The sequence below is a fragment of the Gopherus flavomarginatus genome, chromosome 11 (assembly GCF_025201925.1).
Source record: "Gopherus flavomarginatus isolate rGopFla2 chromosome 11, rGopFla2.mat.asm, whole genome shotgun sequence".
In the NCBI taxonomy this organism is placed as follows: domain Eukaryota; kingdom Metazoa; phylum Chordata; order Testudines; family Testudinidae; genus Gopherus; species Gopherus flavomarginatus.
This window is the reverse complement of record NC_066627.1, coordinates 12,914,772-12,934,099: the sequence shown is the minus strand read 5'-3', so window position 1 is coordinate 12,934,099 and position 19,328 is coordinate 12,914,772. Positions and strand designations below refer to the sequence as shown.

Genomic DNA, 19,328 nt, shown 5'->3' with positions numbered 1-19,328 from the left:
CGAGGAAATAAGGAAACAGATCAACAGAGCCAGACGTGTACCCAGAAGCCTCCTACTTCAAGACCAACCCAAGAAAGAAACCAACAGGACTCCACTGGCCATCACATACAGCCCCCAGCTAAAACCCCTCCAACACATCATCAAGGATCTACAACCCATCCTGGACAATGATCCCACACTTTCACAGGTTTTTGGTGGCAGGCCAGTCCTTGCCCACAGACAACCTGCCAACCTGAAACATATTCTCACCAGTAACTGCACACCGCACCATAATAACTCTAGCTCAGGAACCAATCCATGCAACAAACCTCGATGCCAACTCTGCCCACATATCTACACCAGCGTCACCATCACAGGACCTAACCAAATCAGCCACACCATCACTGGCTCATTCACCTGCACATCCACCACTGTAATATACGCCATCATATGCCAGCAATGCCCCTCTGCTATGTACATCGGCCAAACTGGACAGTCTCTATGGAAAAGGATAAATGGACACAAATCAGACATTAGGAATGGCAATATACAAAAACCTGTAGGAGAGCACTTCGACCTCCCTGGCCACACTATAGCAGACCTTAAGGTGGCCATCCTGCAGCAAAAAAACTTCAGGACCAGACTTCAAAGAGAAACTGCTGAGCTTCAGTTCATCTGCAAATTTGACACCGTCAGCTCAGGATTGAACAAAAACTGTGAATGGCTTGCCAACTATAGAACCAGTTTCTCCTCTCTTGGTTTTCACACCTCAGCTGCTAGAACAGGGCCTCATCCTCCCTGATTGAACTGACCTCGTTATCTCTAGCTTGCTTGCTAGCATATATATACCTGCCCCTGGAAATTTCCACTACATGCATCTGAGGAAGTGGGTATTCACCCACGAAAGCTCATGCTCCAAAATGTCTGTTAGTCTATAAGGTGCCACAGGATTCTTTGCTGCTTTTACAGATCCAGGCTAACATGGCTACCCCTCTGATACTTGCCTAGATCTGGGACAGAGATATGAACAGCGTTACCTCTAGGCTGATTGCAAATTTAAGGTCAATGCTGACCAGCAGCTATTAATTTAATCATGAATGGTTGGTTGACTGTGACAAAGTAAGCTGGTAGTTCAGTCATTCCTTTCTGGGAGAAGTGTCCACATGTGAGGAAACTTCCTTCTGAATTCTCATTCATCACTGCCTTGTTTTGCCAAGGTTTGAAATAAATCACAGTATATGTGGGCAGGGTTTTCCATGACCTTGTGTCTTCTGTAATGGATTACACCTGTACAGAAGAATGACAGAGCAGATGTAAAAAGCTACCAGAATAGAATGATAGGTCCTGGTTCTTCTCTAAAAGACTCTGGTGTAAATCAGAAATGACTGCATTGACATCAGAGGCATAAATCAGAGGAGAAATAGGACCTAAGCATTTATAGTCTCATTCAGAGGTGTGAATGAGTATGCAAGGTGCAAGGCAGTGGATATTCATATTCTACTCTCCTTTGTAGAATTGGTCCCTATACAGTAGACCATTTGGCTGGTTGTTTTCCAATTTCTTCATTCTAGGTTCACTTTTCATGAGAAAAAATACTTGAAACTTCTGAAATTAAAACCATTGCACTGGCATGAAGGAAGGGGCTGAATCATGACAAGGATGTTGAACGTGGAGTAACACACTGATTGTCTCAGACACATTGTATAAGGCTCTCAATAAAATAATAGGACTGGTAGCAGCAGAGCAGGTGAAAATGATGTCTGGTCACCAAAGGCAAAAGTAAATCAAGACACTTACTGGTATGGGGCCAGGGTGGCTCTGGCCCCCAGAAGGGGGGGGCCTAAGGCAGAAGGGCAGGGCTAGGGGTCAGCCACCTGGGGACTAGTGGACCATCCTTTTCTATGGCAATGCTTTAAGGTCCCTGCCCCTCCCCCCGATGAGTGTAGTGGGGAGGGGGCAGAGGGAGCAGCTGCCAGAACCCCAGACCCTTTTAAATTGCTGGCCTCAGGGCAGCTGCTCCCTCTGCCCCCGCCCTACTACTCTCGTCGGGGGGAGGGGCAGGGACCTTAAAGTACTGCCATAGAAAAGGACGGTCCTTAAAGTGTTGTCATGGCAGCACTTTAATGTCTCTGCCCCTTTTGCCTCTCCTGTAGGCCGCCCTACTGGTAAGGACCCTACCAGCAGTGCCACCTACAGAGGAGGCAAAAGGGGCAGGGACATTCAGGTGCTGCTGTGACAGTGCTTTAATGTGGGCTAGGTATGGGCCGGCGCAGTTCTTACCGGTGTGCCGTACTGCCCCCTACTGGTTCACTTTCACCCCTGCTGGTCACCAAGGCCCAGATCCACAAAGGGACTTAGCATCTCAAGATGAGATTTAGGCAGCTTTAGGCACCACTGCAGTCCACAAACACCTGTTCTGCTGCCACTAAACTCTATAGGCTCCTAAACTAACTAAGGGCCAGATTTTTAAAGTATTTAGGTGCCTACTGGGATTTTCAAAAGCATCTAAAAACCCACTGAAATCCATACCTTTAAAAATCTGGCCCTAGGCACCTACCTTTGTACTGTCAACATTTCCTTACTGCCTAAACTTCTGCCTCTAGGCATGGAATGACCATTTGACACCAAAGCTGCAGTGTGATCAAAAGACCTGTGAAGATTGGTGTCTCCAGCCTGTCTCATCTGAGGAGCCTTATCCACGAGGCAGGCTCTGCATGAATATAATGGCCCGAGGGAGACATGGGAAAAAATGAAGTAATAGCAGTCTCTTCCATTATAAAATTTAGCCTGGCAGTTAAAGAACCACTTGGGCTGTCAGACACCCAAATTCAATTCCCCTCTTGGGTCAATCAGGAGAAGGAATCTTCCAGCTCTGAAGTGACTGCCTTGACCACTGGGGTACAGAGTCATTTTCATTTGCTGTGAGGCCCAATGCATATTTAATTGCTTGTACAAAGTGGAACAGATTCAACAGGAGAGACTGGAAGAGCACAGTATCAGGATTTCCTTTAATTAGGCTTGGTAAAATTCAATTTTTATTTTTTTATAATTTTGATGCATAATATTGATGTTTGTTTATAACAGGGTTTCTCAAACTGGGGTCGCCGCTTATGTAGGGAAAGCCCCTGGCGGGCCAGGTCGGTGTGTTTACCTGCCCCATCTGCAGGTCCGGCTGATCGCGGCTCCCACTGGATGTGGATCATTGCTCCAGGCCAATGGGAGCCATGATCGTCCAGACCTGCAGACGGGGCAGGTAAACAAATTGTCCTGGCCCACTGGGGGCTTTCACTACACAAGCGGTGACCCCTGTTTGACAAACCCTGGTTTATAAGCATTTTTCTATTTTTATCAATTTACATTATCACAGTTGTGTAACATCATAGGATTTAAGTATTTTTTCTGATTTTTATCAGTTTATATGTTCATAGTTGTGGGAAATAATGAGGGGACAAAGACAAGAGGGTGGGTCATTATTTAATGACAAGAGACATTAATTGCAAAAAGTTAAAGCTTTATAATCACTAAAACAGAAAATGAAATCACATGACAAAATATACAAGGTAAGTATCATTCAATCAAATTCTAATAAGTTCCCAAGCAGCATTTATCTTACTTTGTCTATCCATAATTTTCTATTCTTTTCAAAGGAAATATTTTTGCTGTTTCGTGTGTGTAGGGTGAAATTGATGCTTGTCGTCATTTACCAATAAAAATCTCATCCTTCAAACCTACCCTTAAGTCAGTGGTTACAGCATGTAGCCAAAACATCGAAAACCCATCTTTGAATCCCTTCTACTTCTCGGGCAGAGAGGGGAACTAATCTGAGGGCATCTCCCATATTTTTGGTGTGTGCCCTGAACAGTGGGCTAAAGCTTATAAGAGAAGTTGCCTCCTCTCTGTGACATTTTGTGTGCAGTCAGGCTGGCTCTAAGAATGCCTACTGGATGAAGTACAGCACATGTTGGGCCCATGGATCTTTAAAGGCGCCTTGTGAGTACATTGACCATTGTAGCAGTGGAGATATGTCTCCAAGTTTTGCATCTGTTGTTATGGCAGGGGCTGGTGCTGCTTTGTTTTGGTGGATCCTGGTGGGGAGTTTCTGATGATGAGCTTGGTGATGTTGAGGGGTTGTTTTGAAGGCCAAAAGAAGGAGTTTGGGAAAGATTTCTTTCAGGATGTGGCCCCCAGTGAGTATGCATTGTAATTTTTTAAATTATACTTACATTCATAAATCTGCTAGACAACAAAAAACATGTTTTTAATAAAGACAGTGGATATCTGGCTCATTATAACCATTTGTAACTCACTAACCCCACTTTGTCCAATTATTGTAGAAGTGTTAACTGCCTACCTCACCTTCAGTGATTTTTGTGACATGTATTAATGTGTTATCTATTTCACCCTTGTATTTAGCTGTGATTCTCTGAGTACCTTTCTCCGACCTGAAGAAAAGCTCCATGTAAGCACAAAAGCTTGTCTCTCTCACCAGCAGAAGTTGGTCTACTAAAAAATATCACCTCACCCAACTTGCGTCTTTAATATCCTGGGACAAACATGGCTACAACAACACTGCAAACAAGGTATACCTCATGTAGACCATCTGAACTGTGGAGAAATTCATCGCTACTTAAATCCCTAAAATCACTTCCCATCTTGCAGTGCAGCTCATTTCACTCACATTACCCCAGGAAGATTCAGGGTCCATCCAGACTATATCTTATGAGTCAACCTATACCTGCCCCGCAGTCCATACTTCTAAACTTGCCCTTTCTCACACTTAGGGTCTTACTACAGGTAATAGAACAGCTCTAATAATTAAGGATGCCCTCATGAGCCGTGGTTTGCTACACTGCATCGCATGATGAGCTCCCTTTCTACATGTTTGATTGCAACTCACAATAAATGCCTACCACATAGTTGGTGATTGGTTATAGAAGTCATAGTCTTACTTAGAGCTTTTCTCAGGGCCTCCTTGACCTCTTTGTTTCTCAAGCTGTAGATGAGGGGATTGGTCAGGGGAGTCAGGATGGTGTAGAAGACAGGGAGCACTTTGTTCAGGTCTCGAAGGGCAGCAGTGTCTGGGAGCATGTACACAATGGTTAGGGTCCCATAGAAAATTGTGACCATGATGAGGTGAGAGGAGCAGGTAGAAAAAGCCTTTTGCCTCCCCATGGTGGAAGGGATTCTCAGGATGGTGCTGATGATACACATGTAAGATGTCAGCGTAAAGAGAAATGGAAGAAGAATCATTATGAAGGAGAGAAGGAAGATCAGAAGAACCATCTTGCTGGTGTCACTGCAGGACAATTTGAGCAATGCGATTTAATCACAAAAGAAATGTTCAATTTCATTGGGCCCACAGAAAATCATTTGTGACATCCAGCATGCTGTGTTGTACTGACTGTGAAGCCACTTAGCCAAGACCCAACTCCTAGCTGGAGGGAAAACCGATCATTCATAAGGGCTGAATAATGCAGGGGTTTGCATATGGCTAAATACCGATCATAAGACATCACTGCTAGGAGACAACCTTCTGTAGCTACCAGACAAACAAAGCAATGCAATTGTACAATACAGCCCTCAACAGAAATGGTTCTGTCCCCAGTCAGGAGACTGGCCAACACCCTGGGCAGAATGTTTGAGGTGTAGCAGGTCTCCAAGCAGGACAAGTTTCCCAGGAAGAAGTACATGGGAGTGTGGAGGTGCTGATCAGCCACAACTAGCACAACAATGAGGATGTTCCCAGCCACGGTCACAATGTAGATCACTAGGAACAGCAGGAAGAGAAGAATCTGTAGTTCGAGGAGATTCCCAAATCCCAGGAGGATGAATTCTGTGACACCTGTTTGATTTCCCCATTCAATATCTTCCATGGGTTGTATCTACAGAAAATAACTCCCAATAATAATTAAGTGAATTCTGTCACTGTTTGATTTCCCTTTACTCTGTTTCCCATGACCAGTCCCTAAAAGATAGTTAAACACAACCTTTGCAATGTTATTAGATGAAGTTAGAAATTTAATACAGAGTCAATAATTTAAGCCTATAAAGATTATAATTTAAACTCCGATTTTCCCGGTGATTACTAATGTTATTTTTGACCTGATACTCCAGACAGTGAACATTCATTTCTTCATATCTCTGATGCTTGAGGCATCTGATATCAGCTTAAAAGTAACTTGACATTTCATTAGCCACAAACCTTGTTAATACAACCAATGCAATCTCCATTTCTTCCAACTTGAACTCTGGTCTCTTTTGTGGGCTAGAACCCACTTCTTCATATCTGATGAATGCCTGAGAATTTAGGCCCAATTGCATTTGTTAGTCTCTAAGTTGCCACAAGGATTCCTCATTTTTTTTTGATCATACAGACTAACACGGGTACCACTAAAATGTGTTCTCTATCAGTAGAATTTCAATAACTTTCAAGAACTACACTGATTTAAACCAGATGGGGATCTGACCCATTGACTGCAGTAGCATTGAATATCTGGGCCAGTGCATTCAAAAAATGAGACAGTCAAGATTTAAACCATTCTTTACAGTGAAAGATACCCCTCTCACATCTACGAAGTCTCCTTCTATAATATTTACTGACTTTCCAATTCCTCATTCAGCCTACAAGTAAAATATATATAACAGTATAGCTGTGAAGCTAACAAAAGTATATAAGTGCCTCTGTTATCCTTCTTAAAGGTCAAGCGACGTATGTTTGAATCCCACCCTTCTAGTTGAATACTTCCGAATTTCTAAACAGTTTTCTAAGCGCACTCACCTAGGATATATGGGACCATGGATCTAGAGGCTGGCTTCTTCCTCACATTGTTCTCAGATCTGTTAAACTGGATGGTATATACTGCCTTGTGTTTTTTTTAAGAATGAGCAAAAGACTCTTGATTCAATATTTATCTGGGAGAAATTATCCTTTCTGTGAGAGGGTGAGATCTCCCTGGGCATTTCTGCTGTTGGGAATTTTAAACAGGTGAGAAGGTATCATTTATGAGAAACCCATCAAAGAGTCTACAAACAACAAGTTTAATGATGGAGCACATCTAACCTCAAAGGAAAATCATGCAGACAGTAAAACTCTTGACTTCAGTCTCTTCATAAATTTGATGATATACACACCATTGTCCTGTCTATGCAATTTACCTGTCCCCCTTCAACAAAGTTTCTGAGCACTCCACAATATTAAAAGTATTTATCCTTTGAGCTGCTGTGAGACATAGAGAAGAGTATTATCCTCAATTTAAACACAGAGAATTCAAGTAGAAAGAGAAAAGGAGCAGATTTACAAAGGTATTAGGCACTGACAGATGGACATTGGTATCTCGGGGGAGTTACAAAAGTGTGTAAGTGAGTTAGGTGCCTAAGTCACATTGACTTCCAATGAGTGTTATGGGACAAATATTTAAAGATATTTGGTTGTCTACAGATGCAAATAGGAATCTAGTGGGATTTTCAAAAGGCCGAGGTACTTAATATGCAGTGAATCCCAAACACTTTGCTGCCCCTAGAGTATAGCCACCCCTTCCCCATGTGCCACCCACTGTTGTCGGGGAGGGATAGCTTAGCAATTTGATCATTGGCTGCTAAACCCAGGGTTGTGAGCTCAGTGAGGAGGGAGAAACAGTAACAGGAACCTTGGAAATGGCAGAGATGCTTAATGACTTCTTTGTTTCGGTCTTGACCAAGAAGTCTGAAGGAATGTCTAATATAGTGGACAAGGGAGAAGCGGTGGATGTGGTATACCTAGACTTTAATTAGGCATTTGATACTCATGATATTCTTATCAATAAACTAGGCAAATACAATTTAGATGGGACTACTATAAGGTGGATGCATAACTGGCTGGATAACCGTACTCAGAGAGTAGTTATTAATGGTTCTCTATCCTGCTGGAAAGGTATAACAAGTGGGGCTCTGCAGGGGTCTGTTTTGAGACTAGCTCTGTTCAATATCTTCATCAACGACTTAGATGTTGGCATAGAAAGTACGCTTATTAAGTTTGCAGATGATACCAAACTGGGAGGGATTGCAACTGCTTTGGAGGACAGGGTCATAATTCAAAATGATCTGGACAAATTGGAGAAATGGTCTGAGGTAAACTGGATTAAGTTTAATAAAGACAAATGCAAAGTGCTCCACTTAGGAAGGAACAATCAGTTTCACACATACAGAATGGGAAGAGATTGTCTAGGAAGGAGTACGACAGAAAAAGAACTAGCGGTTATAGTGGACCACAAGCTAAATATGAGTCAATAGTGTGATGCTGTTGCAAAAAAAGCAAACATGATTCTGAGATGCATTAACAGGTGTGTTGTGAGCAAGACATGAGAAGTGACTCTTCCGCTCTACTCTGCGCTGGTTAGGCCTCAACTGGAGTATTGTGTCCAGTTCTGGACACCACATTTCAAGAAAGATGTGGAGAAATTGGAGAGGGTCCAGAGAAGAGCAACAAGAAAGATTAAAGGTCTTGAGAACATGACCTATGAATGAAGCCTGAAAGAATTGTGTTTCTTTAGTTTGGAAAAGAGAATACTGAGAAGGGACATGATAACAGTTTTCAGGTATCTAAAAGGGTGTCATCAGGAGGAGGGAGAAAATTTGTTCACCTTAGCCTTTAATGATAGAACAAGAAGCAATGGGCTTAAACTGCAGCAAGGGAGATTTAGGTTGGACATTAGGAAAAAGTTCCTAACTGTCAGGGTGGTTAAACACTGGAATAAATTGCCTAGGGAGGCTGTGGAATCTTCATCTCTGGAGATATTTAAGAGTAGGTTAGATAAATGTCTATCCGGGATGGTCTAGACAGTATTTGGTCCTGCCATGAGTGCGGGGGACTGGACTCGATGACCTCTCGAGGTCCCTTCCAGTCCTAGAGTCTATAAATCTATGAATCCTTGAGAGGGCCATTTAGGGAACTGAGGTAAATATCTGTCTGGGGATTGGTCCTGCTTTGAACAGGGGGTTGGACTAGATGACTTCCTAAGATTGCTTCCAACCCTGATATTCTATGTTTCTATGCTGCCCCACCTCAACACACTGTTGTCCCTAGTGCCCATTATACAGAATAGCTGTCACTTGCCTATCTCTCAACCTCTGCTGCCCCAATGTCCATTATACAGTATAGCCACCCTTTCCCCACCCAATTCCTCTTTTACTCCCAGTTCCCATTACATAGTACAACTGCCCCTTCATCACCTCTCATTGTCTCCAGGAACCAGCTGACATCTGGGCACATTTGCCTCTATTTATGATAGTCCTCTAAAGCAGAGAGTGGCAAATTAACAGATATACACCAAAGCTGTATGAGAAGAAAGAAGATTCCATTCTGTAGCAACAAAAGAGGCAACTGTAAAGTCTTCGGCAACTCATCCAGAGAAAGAGATCAATCTGGTGTTGATTAAAGTGTTATCCATGGATTTGAGGATGGTGACAGAGGTGAAACGGACCTAAGAAGGATCAGTTAACCTGAAGAAGTACACTGGGGTGTGAACATGGTGTTCAAGTACTAGGCCCATGATGGTAAGAATATTTCTCGTCATAGGTGCCAGGTAAACCACTAGAAAGGCCATGAAATGTAAAATCTGCAACTCTCAATATACAGGGAATCCCAGCAGGACAAACTCGGTCACTATGGTTTGACTAGACATTTCCTGCATTGGATACAGTCTGTGGAGGGATGATGTGGGACAGAAAGAAGGAAACAAACTGCTTATACTTATTATGCCACCAGAGAAAAAGCAAAGGACATGATACATTCTAGATATAATGTCCTAGATAATCACATGGACATAGAATGGAGCAAGGGAAAAGTATCTTGTTCAATTGAAAACCTTGACCCAACTTTCACTACAGTCTCTGTACTGCTCCATTACACATATATAATTGGAGGGTAACCTGTTTGTCATCTCTACCCTATTTTAGCTTTCTAGGAAGCAACTAATGAAAAACAGATATATAAAGGTTAAAAGAATGTTCACAACATTTCAAAGGTATTATAATTCCATTCATTTCATGAGGAACACAAAGGCAATATAATTTCATAATGAAAACAAGATGGCTGACACAGAGGGGAGATTTTTACTGAAATAATCCAATTACTTGACTGAAGACTGTGTCCTGGACCTGAAAACCTGATGGAAGGGCTGACATCAGAGACTCCAGCTTGCAAGTCACCTGTCCAAAAGGTAAGTCTACCTTCATCTCTACTTGAAATGAAAGCAAGAAGGGCTAGATTCACAACGGGACTTAGGTGGCTAAATGCCAGAATCAGGTCCCACTGGTATTTAAGAAATCCCCACTCAACTGATGCTGAATCCTGTAGACACCAAACACACTTGGCACTAGCATTTTATGGTTGTCCATAGCCTTCAAAGAGACAGCAAAGGAGACACTGTCCTTTCACATGGCCTGACTTGCTGAGGTTATCACACCATAGGAAGGGAACTGTGCAAAACCCTGTTCAGGAGAGTGTCTGCCATAGTGATATGACGGCTGATGAGTTGAGCAGCTAGCATGAGTGCACTTCTCAGGAATGTGTGTGTTTTTGTAATACCAGCCTTGTTTTTGCCTGGTGCTCTGAGCTTACAAGCAGGCAGAGCCTGACTTCTGCTAACTTTGCTTCTTTGCTTTATATCAGCAAAGCTTGACTACTATTTTAGTTCAGACCTTAGGCCTCACAGCAGGCCTCTGATACAAGGCCTTATGTCTTGGGCTCTCTTTCTACTACACTAATTATCATCTACATACAACACATATCCTGCTGTCAGGACAGGACATTTCATGTTACAATCAAGTGTCTCGTAATCTTGAGCAATACGTTGTGGTCTATTGCAATCTATTTTTCTGTAACATCACCTATTGGCAGATCTTTTACAGTAATCTTGTGACCTCACTGGCATAGGGCTATTCCTATGCCATCCATTCATATCAACCATTCTTAAGCCTATGGTCTAGTCTCGCTCAGCTAAAATCTTACAGGCCTTAGCCTGTGGGCCTTGTGTTCCACCCATGCTTTACTTATATACCTAATACACACTCATCGCTCTGAAATACTTTTCAGTTTTTTACTGCTATTATCCTACAATTTAAATCTATTTAACACACTTTGACTATAATATATGAAATAACATATGAAATGAGCATAACACCAAATAACACAATGATAAAATGAGTCTACAGTCTGGTAATACCCAAGAGGAGATTTTAGAGGGCTTATTTCTTTACCCATTTACTTCCCTGGTTCTTGCATAAACAGAGAGCAACAATACTCAAAGTTCAAAGGTGCAAACAATTTAATGTTTATTGGGGTGAACTTTCAGCAAGCAATGATTTCAATTTTCTTCCCCAGTGTCCCGCTTCTCAGCTCTAAAACCACAGAGCCTTGCCTGTGTCCCTGTTCCCAATTCCTATTCCCATCCCCCCCTTAGCAAAATATGATTCCAATCCCGCCCCTTACTTTCTGATTGACTGCAGACTATATAGTAAAACTTGAGTTCTTAACCAATCATTTTACTGAAATTTAACTAACCAATTCTAACATATTTTAACATAATTATTTAACCAATTATATCCCACCACCTTAATTGGTTTACACCTAACAAAATTAATTATACAGCAGATGGAAACAATCACAGAAGCAGACAGTGATAATACAGACAAACAATAGGGAAGTGGAGACTACAGTGACAGAACAAGAAAGAAATTAGGATTTTACACCCCAGCTATTGATAACTGAGTTCTTGCCAGACAGGATGGTATCAAACTAAGTTTTCTTTACATTTTTTAGGCTCTTCCCTTTCTCTGGAGGGGATAGATCGGATCACCTTTCTAAAAGCCCCAGATTCCCTTATTTCAGTGTGGCTGGTTTGGGATGTGAGGATGTAACCATTCGCTTTCCAGCTTATGGCTGCCCCTGCTGCTTAGCCAAAGGCCTTAGCTTAAGATCAGGGCCTCAGACTGTCACAGTGGGAGAAGGCCCTTATACAGGCAGACAATGATTTTGATTCTTTTATACCTCTATAACTAGCTAAGTGATAAACATGTACCTAAATTCTTAAAATATAGGCCTTTAAAGACAGGCATTAATATCTATATCTTAACAGTAGATGTTAAATTTGTGGGATAAAATTCAAAGCCATATGATCAGTTAATTTAACATGCCCCATTGGCTTCCCCCTCTGCACTCTGCCTCCTAATCCATCACCTCTACAGGTTTGTGTTTGTGGAAGCTGGGACTTGTAAGGGTGTCTAGAGATAAAAAATCCCATTGAACTTCCTTTGAAACAACCCATTGACCTACCTTTCAGAAATTCCAGTTACAACCTATATTCATATGCCTAGTATATGGACCACTCACCTGAATAAGTAATATTCAGATTACAAGTGACAATCCCATATAACAATCATTTCAAATTTTATTTTACCTTAAAAACATTAACTTGGACTATATGAATTTTAGGAAGGCTGTGAACAAAATGCAGAGTCCAAAGGAAAGCATCAAAAACAATGAAAAGTTTAGCAAACCTGACATGTGAGGAAAGGTTAAAAAAAAACTAGGCATATTTAGTATTGAGAAAAAAGACTGAAGGGGGAATCTGATAACTGTCCACAAATATGTTAAGGTCTCATCTAAAAAGATGTGTGATCAATTGTTCTCCATGTGCACAGAAGGTAGGACAAAAAGGAATCAGCTTAATTTGCAGCAAGGGATTTATGTTAGATAGAAGAAAAAAATTCTACCTATGATAGTTAAGGTCTGGAACAAGCTTCCAACAGAGGTTGTGGAATCCCAGTCACTGGAGACTTTTAACAACAGACTGGTCAGCACGTCTCAGGGATGGTGTAGGTTTACTTGTTCCTGCCTCAGTGCACGTGGTTGGACGAGATAACCTCTCAAGTTCCCTTCCAACTCTACATTTCCATGATTCTTGCAAAAGCCACACATTTACTTAGAGCTTTTCTCAGGGCCTCTTTGACCTCTTTGTTTCGCAGGCTGTAGATGAGGGGGTTGAGCAGAGGTGTAACGACAGTGTAGAAGACAGAGAATACTTTATTCAGGTTTCTCAATGTATCCGTTTTTGGTAACATATAGGCAATGATTAGTGTTCCATAGTAAATGGTAACAACGATGAGATGTGAAGAGCAGGTGGAAAATGCCTTTTGCTTCCCAGTGGTGGAAGGGATTCTGAGGATAGTGATGATGATGCACATGTAGGATGTCAGAGTTAAAATGAACGGAATCACTGAGAATACTGAAGAGCATATGAACGCAACCACCTTCAGCACATGGAGATCACTGCAGGAGAGTTTTATTACTGGAATGAAATCACAAAAGAAACTGTTTATTTCTGTTGGACCACAAAAAATTAACTGTGACATCAATATTATTATTATGATCATAGCCAGAAACCCAGTTATCCAAGATCCAACTGTTAGCTGGAGACAGAACCTATCATTCATGAGGACAGCATAATGCAGTGGTTTGCATATCGCTAAATACCGATCATATGACATCATGGATAAGAGGAAACATTCTGTAGCCACCAGAGCACTAAAGAAATAAAATTGTGTGATGCAGATGCTAACAGAAATGGTTCTGTCCCCAGTTAGGAGACTGGCCAGCATTCTAGGCAGGACAGTGGAGCTGTAGCAGGTCTCTAAACAAGACAAGTTCCCTAGGAAAAAGTACATGGGGGTATGAAGGTGCTGATCAGCCACAACTAGTGCTGCAATGAGGATGTTCCCGGCCATGGTCACAATGTAGATCACTAGAAACACCAGGAAGAGAAGGGTCTGCAGCTCAGGGAGATTCCCGAATCCCAGAAGGATGAGTTCCGTCACTGATTGATTTCCTCTGTCTCTGTTTTCCATGAACAGTCCCTAGAGAAAATTAAACAAAACCTCTACAATTGTACTTGATGAAGTTAGAAAATTAATACAGAGTCAATCATTATAATTTATAAAGATAATGTAAACTCCCCTTGTCCTGCTGATTACTGGTGGTATGTTTCAGCTGATACTTGAGACAATGGACATGCATGTTTTTGGTATCGCTGATACTTGAGGCATCTGATGGTAGCCTAAAAGTGACTTGACATTTCATTAGCCACAAACCTGGTTGATACAACTGGTGCAATCTCCATTTCTTCCAACTCTAATTCTGATCTCATTGGTATCATGCAGACACCATGTTTTTCCAACTATTCCCATACACTTGTTTGGAAAGAATCCAAATCCCTTCTGAGTCACTGAAAACTGACAGGCAACTTTCTTTCTTAAGCAACCTGGGCCTGATTTTCAAAGTTATTCAGGTAGCTGCCTAGGACTGGAGTCACAACAGGATTCAGCTGCCTAACTGCCACTTTACACACCTAAACCCCAGAATCAGGCCCCACTGGAATTCACAAAATTGCCACTCAAAAGGTCCCAAAACCCAAAGATGCCTAAACTTGTTCAGCGCCTAAATTTTGGTTGTAAAAGTCCCCCAGGTGCCTACATTTCTGCCCCACACCAGAGCAGACAATCCCAGTGGTTTTCTAGGCACCTAAAATTTGCACACAGTGACAATATCAACAAGCCTTTGTGATTCTTGCCCTTTAGTGGAGCTTTCAAAGCTAGATGAGCTTTCTTGTGCCCAGCCTACTCGGGAGCTTTTGAAAATTGCACTATGCACCTGGAGCCGAAAAACTCTTTTGAAAATCTGACCCCATATCTTCAAACTGTTTTATATCAGCAGAGCTGCAATAACTTTCCAGAGCTACATTGGTTTACACCAGGTGGGAATCTGACCCCTGGACTGCACTTGCATTGGATATCTGGCCCAGTGAATTGAAAAATGTGACAGTCAAGATTTAAGTCATTCTCTATAGTGGAAGATATCTCCCTCACTTCTACTTAGTCTACTTTTATAAGATTTCCTGACCTTCCAATTCCTCATTCAGCCTACAAGTAAAGATATATAATAGTATACTTGTGAAGCTAACAAAAGTATAAAAACATCCTTCTTAAAGGTCAAGATTCCGACGTTTGAATCCAATACTTCTAGCTGAATACTTCTGAATCTGGAAACAGTTTCATTATAACTGAAGCTCACCAGCTGGCATCAAGATGATATACACTTCAAATGAGAAAAATGCTTTCTTGCTGCCTTATTTTTCATTGAGCATGAGATTTTTCTGTGAGAGTCCTATGGACCAAGGAGATAAATCCCACTTGCTCACTTAGTCTGGGATTTTCTAAGAGACATAAGGGATTTAGGCAGAAAGGGTAAAATTTACAAAAGTCTAATGGCCTGATTTTGAAAGGTGCTTAGGCACCTAGTGGGATTTTTAAAAGCACGTATGTGCCTTAATGTGACTTGTTTCATAGTACTCCCAACTCAGAAAGACACAAAGGTGAGTTCTCCCATTAAATCCTCTAGCCCACAGACATTCCAAATCTTCTGAAATAACATGTCTAAAACCCTGTGTAAATTCCTGGTTGCCAGGTTGCTCTGAATTTCATCACAGATTCTAACAGGTGTAATAAATGTAACTATGATTTGGGAAACTAAAAAGTTTTGCTGAACTTTTTGTGTTTCTTCGTTCTGTTTTGTGATGAATAATGGCTTCCTGCCTAAATGGAGAATATTGATTATCATTGAACTTGTTAAAATTTCCTTTGAAAAATTAAAACAAATACCAATTTTTGCCATCTTTCTGAAAATATAAAATGATGTTTAGGGTTTATTGAGAACCACAAATATTCCTTTATTGGATATTCATTCTGTTTGGGGAAAAAAAAGAAGGAGAAAAGAAAAATTCAGGGAAAGGTGTTGACAAAAACAATATTCATTTCCTTTGACAATTTTGGCAGAAATTAAAATATTTTTCACATGATCTAATGTTCAATATGTTAACTTCTTGCAAAAAGAAATGACTCCAAATCACAAAAAGAAACTATCCCAGGATTAAAATGTTGAGCAAGAAACAGGACTTTTTCAGAGCCTATAACTAACCAATCTCAAGTCAAAACTTCTAGATCTTCCCATGTCTACGGGACTCCCTCACAGGAATGGATGTCAAAACCTCTTCATCTTGAATATTAGTTTTCCAGGCTCGCATCTTCCAAACATTTCAATTAAATTAACAAGAAGGCAGTGAGAGGAGACTCAATATTCTCTCATTCTCCCTCAACTACATTCATCTATCAGTACATACCTCCAATTTTCCCAGGTCAGCAGAGGATCTAAGTGAGAAACAGACAGACTATATGAGAGGAAAGAGAGACAGACAGTGTCTGTAATATACCTCAATAAACATAGCTGATAACATTCCATGAGGGAAAATCCTGAAGTTGGGGAGAGAATGAAGATGGAATGGTCTGTGTTTCATCTTCTCCAGTGCTTCAGACCAGAAAACCACAAAGGAACTTAGACACCTAGTAAATCACTGGGATTCACAAAACCTGAATTTAGCATCCAGGCATCCTATAGAATGAATGGTGGGAGAGACAGGCACCTCAAAATGGGATTCACAAAAGCCAGCTCACTCAGCGGGGACTCATTTAAGCTGTCAAGGAGAGGTGTAGTCTGTTCCTAGCACTCTTAGGGAGTTTGATGCCTGAGTCTGTGCTGGAGGGAAACATCGATGTGGGCTTTGCATTCTCAGCTGTGATCCCTCTTTAGGATCAGGGGTTTCTTCTGACCAGAAGTAGCTACCTCATAAGTTTTATCCTAGTAGTGAGAGCACTCACCTAGGATATACAAGACCACAGATCTAGAGGCTGGCTTGTTCTCACGGTGTTCTCAGATCAGTTGATTTGGATGGTATATTCTGCCTTGTGGTTTTTTTATGAAAGCGCAAAAGACTTTCTTGATTCAATATTTATATGGGATCAATTATCCTTTCTGTGAGAGGGTGAGATCTCCCTGGGCATTTCTGCTGTTGGGAATTTTAAACAGGTGGGAAGGGACCATTTATGAGAAACCCATCAAAGAGTCTACAAACAACAAGTTTAATGATGGAGAACATCTAACCTCAAAGGAAAATCATGCAGACAGTGAAACTTTTCACTTCAGTCTCTTCACAAATTTGATGAGATACACATCATTGTCCTGTCTATGTCACCATTACTTGTCCCCTATCAACAAAATCTCTGAGCACCCCACAATATTAAGAGTATTTATCCTCTGAGCTGCTGTGAGAGGTAGAAAAGAGTATTATCCTCAATTTAAACACAGAGAATTTAGGTAGAAAGAGAAAAAGGGCAGATTTACAAAGGTATTAGGCACCGACAGATGGACTTTGGTGTCTCGGGGGATTTACAAAAGTGTGTAAGTGAGTTAGGTGCCTAAGTCACATTGACTTTCAATGAGTGTTATGGGACAAAAGTTTAAATATGCAAATAGGCATTTAGTGAGATTTTCAAAAGGCCTAGGCACTTAATGTGCAGTGAATACCAAACCCTCTGCTGCCCCTATAGTATAGCCACCCTTCCGCACATGTCATCCTCTGCTGCCTCTAGTGCCCATTATACAGTACAGCCACCCTTTCCTCTCCCCTCACTGTTTCCAAGAACCAGCTGACCTCTAGGCATATTTGTCCCATTCATGATAGCCCTCTAAGGCAGAGGGTTGGATATGGCAACATAGCAGACGTATGCCATTGCTGTATGAGAAGAAAGAATATTCCTCTTTGTTGCAGCAAAAGTGGCAACTATATAGTTTTGTTCAGCACATCCAGAGAAATAGATCAATCTGGTGTTGATGAAATTGTTAGCCATGGGTTTGGGGATGGTGACAGAGGACTAACAAGTGTCTAAGAAGGATCAGTTAACCAGGAAGAAGTACAATGGGGTGTGAAGATAGTGTTCAAGTACTAGGCCCATGATGGTAAGAATATTTATCATCTCAGCTGCCAAGTAAACTACTAGAAAGGCCATGAAATGTAAAATCTGCAGCTCTCAATATACAGGGAATCCCAGCAGAATGAACTCGGTCACTGTGGTTTGACTAGACATTTCTCGCATTGGATACAGTCTGTGGAGGGATGATGTTGGAAAGAAAGAAGAAGGAAACAAACTGCTTATATTTATTATGCACCAGACAAAAAGCAAAGGACATGATACATTCTAGGTATAATGTCCTAGATAATCACATGGACATAGAATGAAGCAAGGGAAATGTATCTTATTTAACTGAAAACCTTAACCCAACCTTCCCTACAGTCTCTGTACTGCTCCACCACATATATATATAAGTAGAGGGTAACCTGTTTGTCATCTCTACCCTATTTTAGCTTTCTAGAAAGCAACTAGTGAATCCATTTATTGAAAAGCAGATGTATAAAGATTAGAAGAGTATTCCCAAAATTTTAAAGGTGTTATATTTCCTTTCATTTCATGTGGAACTCAAAGGTGATAAAATTTCACAATTAAAACAAGATGGGTGACACAGAAGGGAGACCTTTACTGAAATAATTCTATTATTTGACTGAAGACCATCTCCTGGGCCTGAAATCCTGATGGAAGGGCTGACATCAGAGACTCAAGGTTGCAATTCTCATCTCTGCAAGGTAAGAGTACCTTTGTCTCTACCTGAAATGAAAGCAAGAAGGGCTAGATTCACAAAGGGACTTTAGTGCTTAAACGCCAGACTCAGGTTCCCACTGGCATTCAAGAAATTCCTGCTCAGCTACTGCTGAATCCTGTAGACACCAAACTCACCTGGCACTAGCATTTTACAGTTGTCCATAGTGTTAGGGGCTTATTCCTTCATCCTTTCAGTGTCCTGGTCCTTCTTGCATGAACAGAGAGCAACAATACCCAAAGTCCGAAGGTGCAAACAATTTGATGTTTTTTGGGGTGAATTTCCAGCAAGCATCATTCCAGTTTCCTTCCTTAGTGTCCCCCTTCCCAGTCTGATATGTGTCCCTCTTCCTGTTCTCATCCCCTTTTCCCATTCTCCCCCTTAGCAAAACAGATTCCCAATTCCCCCACCCCACCCCCAGTCCCTGTTCCCATTCCCCTTTTACTTCCTAGTTGACTGTAGACTACATAGTAAAACTTGTGTTCTGCTTAGCTATACCTTAACCAATCATTTTACTGAAATTTAACTAACCAATCCTAACATACTGTAACATGGTTATTTAACCAATTATATCCCATCACCTTAATTGATTTACACCCAAGAAAATTAATTCTACAGCAGACCAAAACAATTACAAAACCAAACAAAAATTGTACAGACAAACAATAGAAAAGTGAAGACTACAGGAATAAAACAATACAAAAATAAGAATTTCACACCCGAGCTATTAAATAGTGAGTTCTTGCCAAACAGAATGCTGTCAGGGACTTTA

The 19,328-nt window shown here is 41.3% G+C and overlaps 1 protein-coding gene and 1 pseudogene across 1 annotated transcript; both read right to left on the bottom strand.

Moving 5' to 3' along the window:
• Nucleotides 1-4,872: 4,872 nt before the first annotated feature.
• Nucleotides 4,873-5,852, bottom strand: LOC127030789 (olfactory receptor 10A4-like; annotated as a pseudogene).
• Nucleotides 5,853-12,900: 7,048 nt separating this feature from the next.
• LOC127030788 (olfactory receptor 6B1-like) lies at nt 12,901-17,988 on the bottom strand. Its single transcript, XM_050917524.1, has 2 exons — nt 17,941-17,988; nt 12,901-13,788 (listed from the first exon to the last, which is right to left on the bottom strand). The coding sequence occupies exons 1-2, from the start codon at nt 17,986-17,988 to the stop codon at nt 12,901-12,903; spliced, it is 936 nt and encodes a 311-aa protein (XP_050773481.1).
• Nucleotides 17,989-19,328: the final 1,340 nt, after the last annotated feature.

Bases quoted from the DNA above. Each gene is read 5' to 3' on its own strand.
- LOC127030788 (XM_050917524.1), bottom strand. From the start codon at position 17,988: ATGTCTAGTCAAACCACAGTGACCGAGTTCATTCTGCTGGGATTCCCT. The intron at 13,789-17,940 runs GTATATTGAGAG...AATCTCCCTGAG, and splicing joins TCATTCTGCTGGGATTCCCT to CTGCAGACCCTTCTCTTCCT.